Below are 13167 nucleotides of genomic sequence, written 5' to 3'. Positions count from 1 at the left end.
CCCCTGAGGAGTCGGCCAGTAGCCAAAGGGAGGAGGAAGGCAGCTCACCTCACCCAAGTGCAGACCAAGAGAGCAGCTCCTCACCAGGAGGTGGGAGGGGGCTCAAGCCAAAGTCCCTGAATTAGAGAAAGAAGGGGGGAGGGGCGAGGCCCCTGGGGGAGAGGGGCGGCTGGCCCAAAGAGCTTCAAAGAAATGAGGAGCAGTAACCTCCCCTCCTCAGGGGCCCCACCTAAGTGCCATTTATCTAAGCACCCCCAACTCGAGCCCAGGGCCTGTCTGCCTGCCTGCCCGCCCGCCCAGGGTCTGATTAGTGCATTCGGTGGGAGCAGGGAAGAGGTGTTAGAGAGAGCTCAGGAGACGATGGCAAACAGGGTCCTAAAGGGGCGGGGGCTCTGGGATACACTCACGCACACCTCCTTCTCCACCACCCCCCCGCCCAGATGCAGCAGCATCTGGATTATAGCTAATACTGCAGGGTGTGAGGGGGGTGGGGCACTGGAACCACCGTTTTCCTGTGTGGGTGCCAAGGTGGCCAGGGGCAGGGGGAGAGGGCCCCCGGAGCTGGGCACTTGAAAGGGGAGCTGTGCGGGTGGCAGGGCAGGCTGGAGAGGGGCCAGCTGGCATCCAGCATGAGAGGTAGATGGAACTCAGCGGGCACAAGTGGCAGAGAGCACAGGGGGTACTGGGCTGGGGGGACAGTGCCAAAGGGGCACAGAGGAGGGGCGGGGCAAGGGTGACCAGGACCCTGTTGTGGTAACTCACAGCTGATCAGTAGCCCTGCCGTTGGGGATTTTAGGGGAGGTGTTTCCCTCTGATCTGGGGGAGGGCGGGCAACTCTCAAAGTGCATGGGGGTAGAAGAGGGGTGGTCCACCCCTCTGGCCAGCCTTGGTTAATAACTTAATATCATCGCTCTCTCTTTCTCTAGCGCTCTCTCTCTCTCTTTTTTTTGTCTTTTTCTGTCTAGTTTTTCTTCATTTATCTTCTTTCCCCCTTGCCTGGTTTCCAAAGTGCAGTTAGAATAACTATATAAAATTTAACCTCCAGGGGAGGAGCCACGCCAAGGCTTTCTTTGTACCCAGGCACCCAGGGTGGTAGAGAAGCCCACAGCCTGGAGGGGGACCACAGGCCAAAAAACCGGGGGGGGGGCTCTCTCTTGCATGTGTGTAGGGGGTGAGTTGAGGATATTGCCCCAATCATCCCCCACCCCCCCCACCCCCGTGTGTCACTCCTTCCCCTAAGGTCAAGATGGCTTGTCCCCACCTAGTGCTTCCTCTCTTTCCCTAACTCCTAAGAGGACGGGGTCCTAAGAACTGTGGGCCATGGCCCCCTGCCCGCCCCTGTGCCCACACTGTCCTTTTGATAGCAAGTTCATTTGTTTGCCCTGTCCCAGGGCTAGAGGGTCTGCGGAGGGACCCGGGCAGTGTGGGGGTGTATGGGGGAGCTGAATCTATCCGAGGACACGAGAGGAAGGAGAGAAGAGGTGTGGGGGGGTCTCCCTCAGCCCCCTGCTCGGCCCCTTCTCTCCAGGCTCCTCCCCACCAGCTCCGCACACCCTCTGGCCGCCTGAGGCTTTAGACTTCCTGATCCTCAAAGACCTCCAGGAAGAGTGGGGGGAAGAGTTCGGTGGGGCACTCGACTTTCATGTGGAGGAAGCGGCTGGCGTGGCAGGCCCCGATCATGCGGAGGTCAGTCACCTTCATCAGCAGCTTGGGCCAGAAGTGCGGAATGTTGTGTTTGCGGTGGTTGACGTAGTGCTCGAACGCCAGCAGGTAGGCTTCCTGACTCTTCTCGATCTTGTCCACACACAGCAGGCCAGAGCGGTCTGCGGGGGGAGGGTGAGGGGAAGGGCATGAGGGAGGGCGAGTGGCCAGGGACCCGGGCGACCAGGGGCTGAGACACGGGAGGGGGGAATGAGGCCTGGGGAGAGGTAGAGGAGAGACAGGAGCAAAGATGCCAGGGAGTAGAGCAGAGCGGGCAGGGAGGGAAAGATATGAGGGTGGGTGGGCCCAGGGGGCACCCAGGCTACAGGTCCCAGAGCTCTCCCAGTGGCAGGGTGGGGGTGGGCGAGGCAGGTACCTGTAGACATTAGCAGCACAGCCTGCAGCAGAGCCACTTCTGTGTCATCCAGGTTAAAGGCAGAGAGGGACTTGCCCAGTTCAAAGATGGCATCAGAGACCACACCCAGGCCGCCGTTCTTGAGCTGCTCGCGCTTGACAGCCATCTCCCCGCTCAGCGTCAGAGTGTCGCTCTCAGGGTCGTAGCGGACAGCCGCCCGCAGGGACATGATCTCCATGCAGCACCCCTTCAGGAGGATGATCTGGTCTTCGCAAGGCAGCTGCAGAGCGGCAGGGCCACAGGAGTGCTCAGTGCCCCCGCCCAGGTCCCGGGGCTCCCCTGGGGGCCAGCCGGGCCACCACCGGCGCCAGCCATTAACACGCACTCTGAACATCTAACCCGCAGGGGCGCAGATCCACTGTGACCTCTGAGGGGTGCCCTCGAGCCAGTTCTGAGCCCATCATCATGCCCAGGGTGCAGGTGGGGCGCAGTCTGGGGTGTTAGGGAGCATGGCCACAGTCACACAGACAGGAGAGCTGCTGCTACGGCTGTTGGGTCCATTCTGAATCCTGGAGACCCTACATGTCCAAGGGGCTGCAAGGGTGCGTGTGGCCTTTTGGAAGCGGCTCGCCAGGCCTGTCTTCCAAGGTGTCTCCTGATGGATTTGAACCACCCACCTGTAGGCTGGATGTCAAGCGCATAACCATTTGCACCATCCTGGGAGCCTGTTCCCAAGTTAGTGCTCTTTAAAACAAGGAGCTGTTTAAGGCTGCTTCGAGATGTGATAAGGAGCCCTGGTGGCATTGTGGTCACATGCTGGCCGCTAACCCAAAGGTCAGCAGTTTGAAACCACGCGTGGCTCCCAGGGAGAAAGAAGAGGCTTTCTGCTCCCATAAAGAGTTACGGTGTCGGGAACTCACAGGGCCAGTTCTACCCTGTCTGTCCTCTAGGGTGGCTGTAAGTCCACGATCGATGGCAGTGAGTTTGGATTTGGTTTTAGCTCTGAGCGATGTGCCAAGGAGCCCTGGGTGGTGTCGTGGTTATGCGTTGATCTGCTAACAGTTCAAAACCACAAGGCCTTTTATTCCTGTAGAGTGAGTCTTTGAAACCTGCCAGGGCAGTTCTACGCTGTCCTAAGGGGTTACTGAGTTGTCGGAAGGGACCGGATGGCAGTGAGGTTGGTGTAGGGATCAGCTGGCCCAGGGGGTGTCTGTGTTTGGGTGGGTGGGTGGGTGTGTGAACCTCCAGGGAGTTCTTCCTGCCTCAAGAGCCTCAGGTGAGCATCTGCTGGGCCGGCCTGGCCGAGGGGGCAGCCCCCTGCTCTCGCTCCGTGTGTCTTCTCCCCTCTGCCACTCACCTCAGAGAACATGGGTAGTTTTTTGGCAAAGTCCACCACACGGGTGATGGCCGGGGTGATGATCTTGGTAAACTCGCTGAAGGCCTCTAGGTCCACCTTGTCTCCGTCCGGCATTGAGACGATGGGGGACTGGCCAATGTCATCCGGCTAGAGGGAGAGAGAGGGGGGTCAGCTGGGGCTGCAGACCCCCGTCCAGCCTCCCACTGAGCCTCCCTGCCCACCAGGGGGCGCTCCAAGGCAGACAGGGGAAGAAAGGCTGCCGGGCTGTGGGCACTGTGGAATCTCAGCCCTGAGGTTTTTCCTCCTCCGCCGCCGGCCTTCGGGACAAGGACAAGACCAGGGCAGCTCCAGGGCAGCTAATACTAACAATGCGGATAACAGTCGCAGGAGCCATGATTATAATAAACCATGATAACACAGCGGCCATCTCTACTGCATAGGTAGCACGTGGCTCGGCCGCAGGTGAGCTATGTTTTACATGTAGGATCTCACTCAATCCTCGCCTAGAAAGAAGAGACGATGGTCATGGTGTCACAGATGAGGACATGGAATGCACAGGACGACAGTAAGCCCCAGGTCCCTTACCCGGTCAGTGGCAGAACCAGGCTGAGAACCCAAGCGACCAGATTCTTGCCTCTTACGCCCTTTGGTATCAGAGCTCCTGCTCTGTGGGTGTGCACTGGCTCCCAGAGACCGGGTCCCTCCTCCTGCCCTCCCTCGGCAAGTCTAAACCAACTTCTCCCAAGCTAACCACACCCTTGGCGCCTGCTTTGGCCAGGGTCTGACCCAGTGTCAGGAGCCCCGTGGCGTCGTGGATTCAGCAGCTGCTCTGCAGGAGAAAGCGGAGACTGTCTGCTCCTAAGGAGGGACGGCCTCGGAAGCCCATGGGGGCAGTTCTACTCTGTCCTGTGGGGTTGCCAGGGGTCGGAATCGACTCGGTGGCGGCGTGTTGTGTTCACACAGCATCTGGCACCCAGTGGGGGACGCGGCAGCCCTCTGCATGACCTTGTCCGCACCTCTTCTGTCCAGCCTCTGTGGGCTGGAACAGGGGAAGGCTGTCCCTGCTCACTGGAGGACGGGAAGGCTCTGTCCTCTCGGAACTCCCTATCAGATGGGGGAGGCGGGACCCAGAGAGCAGCCACCTATACACCAAACTGAAAAGCCAAACTCACTGCTGTGGGTTTACGGTTCACGGGAGACCTGCCTGGCGGGTGTCTGAGACTGTAACGCTCTGCTGGAGTAGACCACGTTCCCTTTCTGCTGGTGGTTCCCAACTGCCGACCTTATGGCTCGCAGCCCAGTGTGGAACCACCAGGCTACCAGGGTTCCTGAATCCTGCCTCTTGCAGAAAGTCTTCTTCGTGTAAGACCAAGCGGATATTCTCCTTACTGTGGAGACCTGCTTGTGTCTGTTACAGGACCCCTGCTCTGTGGGTGTGCACTGGCTTCCAGAGACGGGGCCCTCCTCCTGCCCTCCCTCTGCAGGTCTAAACCAACCGGCCCTCCCTCCACACTCCTCTCCTCACCAGGAATTTCCGCCTCTGCTTCCAGTGGCTGCCCTGCGCGTTAGTGCTGCGATGGGCCTCCGTGGCGACGTGGATCAGGTCCCACTCCTCGGGAGTGGGCTCTGGCCGCTGCTGCAGTGAGCGGATCATCTCCTCCTTCCGCCGCCTCTCCCGGTTCTGCTCGATCAGCTTGCGCTTGGCCACCCGCTTTGAGTCATCTAGAACCACTGTCAATGGAGACAGGATGCCCTCTGCGTGGCACTCCCCACCCAGGACCCCGCTGTCCTGCTGTGCACCACCCTCTCCAAAGCGACCCCATGAGGTGGGGAGGCCAGTGAGGTTCAGTGACTTCCCCAAGGCACCTAGCCGTTGAGGGGTACAAGCTGGATCATCACCCATCACTGGGCCACAGCTTGACTTCTGATTCGGGCCGGTTCAGAAGAGAGAACCTTTTGTGGCTACGCTCGGGGTCAAACAGGGAATGGCAAGAGGAGGAGCCATACAGTGCCCAGAAGATGAAACAGATGGATGACAGCTAGGGGGTTACTAGCCAGCCCTGCTCCCTGCCCATAAGTTCTGCAGCGGGCGCCCTTCGCAAGAGTCAGGGAGACTGTGCTCAAGAGTTCTTGCCATCCAATATCGAACTCTCCAAGGCACCCTGGGTGCAGGTGGGTACTGGGGCTCCCAGAGGAGCTCTCTCTTTCCTGGTCCCCCAGGGTGGGGATCTCTGGACACTCTACCATCAGCCTGGCCTGCATTGGGTGGGGTGGGGGGCGCTGGCTGCCATCCCTGGGCCCACCTCGCTCCCAGCCACCGGGCCCCTCCCCGCCCAGTCCCTTACAGTCCATAGCCATGCCCACAGCGATGCACTTCCGGAAGCGGCACAGCTGGCACTGGTTGCGGGTGATCTTGTCGATGACACAGCAGCTGTCATATTTGCAGGAGTAGGTGGGGTGGAGGTTCTTCTGAATTGTGCGGCGAAAGAAGCCCTGGGGGCGGGGTGGGGGAGACCGTGGGTTAGGATCCTGGTGGCCCTTTCCTGAATCAGCCATGCAGGTTCCTGGCGGGGGGAGGGAGGCTGGGGAGGACAGGGGGCAAGGTGGCAACGTCCAGAGCTGGCAAGACCAGGATCCCTGGGCTCTGGCAGGCCGAAGCATCTCAGGAAGGGTGTCCTCAGCCCTCGGCCCTAAGCCTGTGGCTGATGGTGGCGGCACAGGTAAGAGTGAATGGAGACTGCAGTGGGGAGATCCAGACCTGGGCGGCCTACAAGGTGCCTCGAGGTCTGAAGGCATGGGTTCTCAGGAAACCCAGCGGCGACCTGACTTCCCAGCTGGCTAAAACGGCCCTAAAGACAACCGGGCCTGCGCCCATTCCTCCCACCCCGTCTGTGGCCAGTTTCCCTGCAGAGGGCACTCATGAAGTAGGGAGCCCAAAAGAAGTTATGAAAAGATGTTGGCCCTGAACCCTCGTCACTTTAAAAGACACATTTCTCTTCTCCAACCGTGTGAGAGGGTTAGTCCTTGCTTGAAGGGAGAAGCCCAGGAATCAGCTGAGGCGGAGGAAGGCCAAGAGCTAATACTCCATTGCCTGCTTGCTCGGCCCCAAGATTTGCCACCCAACAAGGAGGGAACTGTTACTGCCCCCTCTCCTCATGACAGGCTCAGAAACGGAAGCTTCGAGAAATGAAGCAACTTGCCAAAAATCGCCTGGCTTGACCCGACCCCGGCAGGCAGCAGAGGCAGAGCTGGGCCTCCGCTACAGGACAGAGATGAAATCACCTACGGCCAGGACCCAAACTGCAGAGTGCAGGGCCCCTCAGAGGCTCCAAGACGCTCCCTGGGCAGTCAGATGTCCCTGAGTGGGAGGATCCTCCTGCTCCCTGCGCACCGCCCCTTCCTTCCAGGAACGCTGCCACTAACCCACTGGTTCCTGCAAAGGCTCACATTTTTAGGAAGGTGGGGTGGGGGGGGGCCCTGGAAAAGTCCCGCCAAATCCGATTCTACCTGCCCAAATCTGACTGTCCTTTCTGCCTGGGAAGAACCTGCCAGCCTCATCTCCTTTGGCTCAGCTCACTCTTTGGGGTATATCAGAAGCACTGGGGAGCCCAATCTAGGCCACACCACTAGAGGGTCTGGTGTAGGTTGGGATGAAGCCTGGGCAGATGCTGCACCCTCGGACTGGATACCGGCTCAGGCAGACTGGCTGGGGGCGGGCATCTCTCGCCGAGCTATGCATGTGAACGATCCTATTCCACCCCGCATGCCTCTCTGTGGCAGGGAGGATGGTGATGGCAATTCAACAAGCTGAGGCTCAGAGAGGCCAAGCACTTCACCTGGGAGCGGCACAGCAGGGATTAGGCAGGAGGGTGCACTCACAGCAGGATGGATGCGTGAGCGGGAGGAGAGGCAGGCTGTGGTTCTGCCTTTACTGGGCTGGTCTGTTGGGCCAGGTGTTGAGGGCCTCAAAGGGACTGGGGGCTCAGGTGGAAGTGGGGGCGAGGGAGCCCGCTGGTCCATACCTTGCAGCCTTCACAAGTGATGCAGCGGTAGTGATAACCGGTTGCCTTGTCCCCGCACACGACACACTGCTCGTCTTTGTCCAGGTAGCTAGGGATATACCCTGGGAGGGAGGCAGGCAGGCAGGCATGGCTTGGGGCACCAGCAGGAAGGATCCTAGACCTTCCCATTGCCCAACCTTTCCTTTCTGGCCCTGCCCTCACCCAGCCTCCCTGGAGGGGCTCTTGGTCTGCAATTAGAATCCTGGAGCCGCATCAGCTGTCCGTCATCTGATCTAGTCCCTGTCTGCTGGAGGCCAATGCCACTGTTGGCCTTCAGAGGCTGGCGATGATGCTGGTTCTTGGTTTTAGAGGAATACGGAGCCTCTCGGTGTGTCTGCCTGTCCAATCTGGGCTCCTCTCTTGCTGTCTGGCTTCCCCGGGAGCAGGCAGGGCAGGGGGAAGCAAGTAGCGGGGACTCCTCTCAAAAGAATGTAGCCCATGGTTCTTCAGTCGGGTCCCCAAGTCTGCTGGGGGCTTCAGCAAGGGGTTATGGGAGAAGGGAAAAGCTCTTCTTGACCTAATCCCACCCTGGAAAGCAGGTTCATGCCCCACGTCAGCCCGTCTGCCCCTGGAATATGTCTCCCCAGCCTTCTACGAGGTGCCCCACAGGAGCTGGGGGGGGTGACCCCCAAAGGGGCCCAGCCTGGCTCACCTGACATGCTGGTTTTCAGGGGACATTGGCCATTCTTTCTTTTTCGCTTTCCATCGGGGGACCTGGCACTGGATGGGGACACAGTGAGTGGAATCATTGAGCAGTCCTTGGGCAACTCTTTTGTCACCCACGGAGAAGCTCATACAACCCCGAGACCCAACTCCCTCTGCCAGCATCCTCCCTCCACCTCCCACCTCCAGGTCAGCTGACAATGCTGAGAAGGGTCCTGCTATCTGGAAGCTGCAGGGGACCAAGATAAGGGCCTAGGCTGGGGCACAAGCATGTTCTAGGGCCCCAGCATGAGTATGTGTGTGCATGTGCGTGTGTGCACACACTCACACACCGGGACCCCTAAGCACCATACTATCTATAATCTTCAGGATATCCACATGTCAACCTTCAGAGACACACACACACACACACACACACACACACACACACGGTGAATATCCTCTGGACAAGCTTATAGCATATATATGCATATACACATGCATATAAGCACATTAACAAGTGTAAGTCACCATGCAGCCTTCTACCAGGATAAATCCATGTGTGCTAAAATAGGTGCCAGGATCAGCATATCTAGACCATGTTTAGGGCATTCTCAAATGAGTCCTACGTCCTACACAATCCTCTGGACAACCCCTGAAACCACCCTCCCCTAGGCCCCCAGGGTGAACAGACAGACGGCCTGGTGTCCAGGCCATGAATGAACCGGTGCTAAATCCGCCCAGTGACTGAAGCTACTTCGTGTCAGCTCCCAGCACTGAGACTCAAGACCAGGAGGCCAGGACAGCCTCCCAGAATCCTCCTGACCATGGTCACCATTTAAGAGCAGCAAAGGGCGGTCCCACTGAGCTCAAAGGCTTAGTTAGCAGCCTTCCTCCACGGAGGGCACATACATGTTACCTCACCCTGCACACACGGTTACATAACCCTTGTACACGGCTGAAGCAGCATTGTATAACCTCCCACACCCACCGTGGCATGTGGCATCGCGTAGGGCCCCACCTCCTGGAGCCCGACGCAGCTCCCAACACACTGACACAGTGACCTTGGCCAGGGTCACAGCCACAGAGCGCATGTGCTCCCTACGCCCTGGGGTTCGCAGGCTGCTTCCCACAAGGCTGGGGGCTGGGGGTCAGGCCCCTCTCCAGACACTGGGTGGCTGCGGGTGTGCAGGGGAACTGCGGCCCCACCTCGGTGTCCGTTGAGCTGGCGGCAAGATTATATCTGGGTGCAGTCCCAGCGACAGCCACAAGGGGGTGCCGAGCCGTGCGGGCGGGGGTGAGCGGGGAGGAGGGGCTGCAGGCCTGTGGGGACCCGGAACGGGCCTTCCCGCCTTTCCCCTGGCTGGGGAGGTGAGAGACTGGAGTCAGAGCCATGGCTAGATCTTCCTGTGCAGTCTGGCCCGGGGAGGGTGGGGTTTTGGGGGAGAGGGTACCTTTTGGGCCCCTGCTAATTTCAAGTCCCACCCACTTCCTTTACCCCCCTAGGGACCCAGTCTTGGGCCCCAGGGCTTTGCCTGGCCGAGCCTCCAGCCCTCCTGGCTCAGAGCTGGTCTCCTAGGCAACAGCCACACTGCTCCCCGAGCACCCCTCCCCCACCCCCTTCTCTGGCCATAGGCACAGGCTGTACCCAGCTCTCTGGGGCACGGTGCCAACTGGGACAGAGCGCTGTGCCACTTGGTGTCGATGGGAGAGGCCGAGACCCTCCGAGCTCCTGGAGGACAATGGGGCGCAGAGGCGACCCGTCCCCAGTGAGGTGTGCAGGGCCCATGCCTGCCCCACGTGTGGGCACCACCTCCGTGACTGGCATGTGCTCTCTTCCTGGGAGGAGCTGCGCCACAGTGCCTGCCCTTGCCCGTGAACAAGGAAGAGTTTGTGGTGCTCCCAATCGGTTCCAAACATGCTGGTGAGCTGTGACCAATGGCTCCTGGGGGGTGGGCCCTGCGATGCCAGCCGCACCGGGGCCTAGGAGCAGCACACTTGTGGTCAGAGGGTGGGTGGGCTGGCAGGGGGCTGAAGGAAGGTGGGTTGCAGAAGCTCAGGTGAGGGAGCAGTGGTGGAGGGGACACTGCGGTGGAGCCCTGTCCCCAGGCCTGAATAGCTGCTCCCATGGCACCGGGCATATGATATGGGCATCGCTCAACCCAGGTGCCTACTTTCCTGCCATGTCTGAACATGACCTCATTGCGGCAAGGCCGCCCCCCACAGGTGCTTCACAGGCCCAAGCCCAGCGTCCTCAGGAAAGCCCTAGGCCCCACCAGATGACCATGCCCGCCTCCTGGGCCCGTTACCTGTTCTCCTCTGGGTCCGACCCACACTCCAGCTTGCTTGGCTTCTGTTCCATTCACTTCAATCCCATCCAGGATGCACTCCAGCACGCCAAGAGACTGGGGTGGGCACACGGGGCCCCCCCGGCACACCCACAGGCCACCCACCCCCACCACCCGGGCCCTAGGGCACAGCACCCATGGTGCCCACCTAAGCACTTGGCCTTCACACCATGCCCTGCGCCCCAAGGGGGGGCGGGCAGTGGGAGGGGCCAGGGAGGGGCAGGGAGAGCTGGGGGCAAGTTGGATCTATGGGGAGGGTGGGGTGTCCTAGACTGGGGCTGGGGGGTGGGTGATAGGTCCGCAGTCTTGTCCTGTCCTGGAGTCCCTGCAGAGAGAAGAGAGAGGGAGGGGTCAGAAGGCATGGGGTAGAGGACTCTTGTGGCAGCAATTTGACTGTTGGGGTCTGGAACAAGCTGCTGAAGGGCAAAGGTGGGCAGGCCCAGACAGCCTGGCGTGCACCCGTTGAGCAGGACCCGAATTAGCTCTTAGATCAGCAACGGAGCAGGCAAGATCTTAGACCTATATGCTTAACTCCAGAGATGGGGAGGGATGGAGGGGAAAATGAGGTAATGTGTGTACAGTGTAACACAGCTCAATCTTCACAGGCAACCAAGTGCCAGGCCCTTCATAAGTGTCAATGAACGCTAGCTATTAGTACCAGTCCTCTAGCCAAGCTTCCCTAAAACCTATCTGTGTTATAGGGACAGGAGGGGGCCAGGAAGGAGCCCTTTCAGCCTGGGCATGTGGAGTGCCAGGGAGGGGTGGGCGAGCGGGAGGACAGCCCACTGGAGTATGTTAAGGAGAGAGACGCCGATGGCAGCTGTGGGCTGACTACCCCTGCCGTGGGTGGTCAAGTTCCGACTCTTCAGCCTTGGCCCCCAAAAGACTTCCAGGGTTTCGGGGTTCTGAGAACCAGACCTTCCCAGTCCTGTTGGGATGGCAAGGAGATGGGGAAAGGTAAGGTTGCCTGGATAGAGAATATGCACCCCCCCCAGGTGGGCGTCGGACCCTCCTGAAGAGGAAACGGAGTCTCAGAAAGCTGGATCATTGACTTGAGTTGGTGGAGCTATGAGCAGGTGGCTCAGGGACCTAGCAGCCTGCTGGTGATGCTAGCCAGGTGCCGCTAGAGCCTAGGGCAGTGCCAACCTGGGCCACTCTTCTGACCGCACAGATCCTCGGGACCCAGGATGCAGACCTGGGGCTCTCCATCTGCTCACACATGGGCCCCTGACCCCAACCCCAATTCCAAGGACCTGATAAGGAGCCAGGGTGGGAGGAGAAAAGAGATAAGTCATGTGACTGGCCCAGGAAGGCCATTGGGGCAGGCCCTGTGTATTGGGGCAGGCCCTGGTAGAGGGGAAGAGGAGCCCGGGTATAGGGGAGAAGTACAGAAGGGGGCCCATTTGGCTTCTCACCGCCTGCCCCCCCACCTCAGGCCAGAACTGGGCACTGGGGGCTGGACAGGAGGCTGAGGGAGGGGGGCAGGCGGGGAGCCTCAGCCCAGGGAGCCTCAAGAAAGTAGGTCAAGTTTTTCTTGGCTTGTGGAGAAATTCCTGTTATAAATTTATAATGGCGTTGCCAGCCCTGAGGGGTGGAGGTGGGGGAAAAGGGGGAGTGGGTGGGGATGCCCAGGGGCTGAGCACTGGGCCCCGCAGTTCTCAGCCAGCACAGTGAGGAGCAGGGGGCTTGGCAGTCATGGAGGCCCTCCCGCCTGGACAAAAAGAAGGGCTGTTCTCTCAGGCGCCTGTTCCGACTTCCAGCTGAGCCTACCCAGCCTCATGGGCCACCGGATCGGGCTGCCCGCCTCTGAACGTCTCGGTCTCTCTGGCTCGGGGTGTCTCCCTGTCTCCCCCCAGGCCATGCCTCAGTGCTTGGCACACCCTGGCTGCAGTGCTGCCCCTGCCTGTCTCCTGCCCGCCTGGCATGCAGCCATCACTTGTTTACAGAAGCTGGAAAAATCCACTGGCCAGCTGGAGGCCCGGGCGCCCCCAGGGAGGGGAGGAGGCAGGCACAGGAGTGGGCAAGTAGAGAGGGGCAACGTTAGGGAGTAAGTCCAGGGGGCAGGCAGGCACGGAGGGCCACAGTGTGTGGGAATGGGCACCCGAAGCTGTAGGCCAGGCAGAGAACTCCACATGGCCTAGGCAGCTCCTGCCCCTGGGCCATACATAGCTCTGGAGGGCTCCCTCCCCCCCCCATGCACACACACAGCCCTGCCACCACCAGTTGCTACAGGACAGACCTGGGGTAGCGCCAACCAATACCCTGGTTATTATTCCTCTGCTCAAACCCCACCCCCCAGTCCAGCCTGAACTCCAAATGTGTTTGGGCATTGCTGAAGGCCTGCACGTGCCCGCAGTGGTGGGCATGAGCTCTCCCTTGGCCCCACCTCTGTGTGGAGCTGAACTGGGCCCTGAAGACAGTCTGGTGCAGCGCAGGCGATGACTGGGCCCTGGCAGTGGGCAGAGGAGCCAGGTGCTGCCCTTACTGCAAAGGGCATCCTCGCCTGGCACCTAGCAAGAAGCTGGAACCCCTGGGGTGCTCCTTGTCACCTCTTTAGGGACATACCTGGGCCTCTGAGGTGACACAGAGGCGAACAGAAGGCCCAGCATGTAGGGAGCTACAAGCCACATGAGCCTATTAGCTTTGGGCAGAGAAAAGGTCAGTCAGGAAGAGGGCTGGGGCAGGAATACCACTAGCTTGAGG

At 60.0% G+C, this 13167-nt stretch overlaps 1 protein-coding gene across 1 annotated transcript; it reads right to left on the bottom strand.

Moving 5' to 3' along the window:
- Positions 1-1219: 1219 nt before the first annotated feature.
- THRA (thyroid hormone receptor alpha) lies at positions 1220-10789 on the bottom strand. Its single transcript, XM_004707131.2, has 8 exons — positions 10426-10789; positions 8127-8194; positions 7436-7536; positions 5759-5906; positions 4939-5144; positions 3414-3560; positions 2078-2336; positions 1220-1823 (listed from the first exon to the last, which is right to left on the bottom strand). The coding sequence occupies exons 1-8, from the start codon at positions 10476-10478 to the stop codon at positions 1573-1575; spliced, it is 1233 nt and encodes a 410-aa protein (XP_004707188.1). The 5' UTR covers positions 10479-10789; the 3' UTR covers positions 1220-1572.
- Between the last annotated feature and the right edge of the window lie 2378 nt (positions 10790-13167).

Source organism: Echinops telfairi, unplaced genomic scaffold, assembly GCF_000313985.2.
Source record: "Echinops telfairi isolate 266 unplaced genomic scaffold, ASM31398v2 ScPeMD7_7458;HRSCAF=8496, whole genome shotgun sequence".
Taxonomy (NCBI): domain Eukaryota; kingdom Metazoa; phylum Chordata; class Mammalia; order Afrosoricida; family Tenrecidae; genus Echinops; species Echinops telfairi.
The sequence above is the reverse complement of the archived record's forward strand: the minus strand, read 5'-3'. Positions and strand labels throughout refer to the sequence as shown.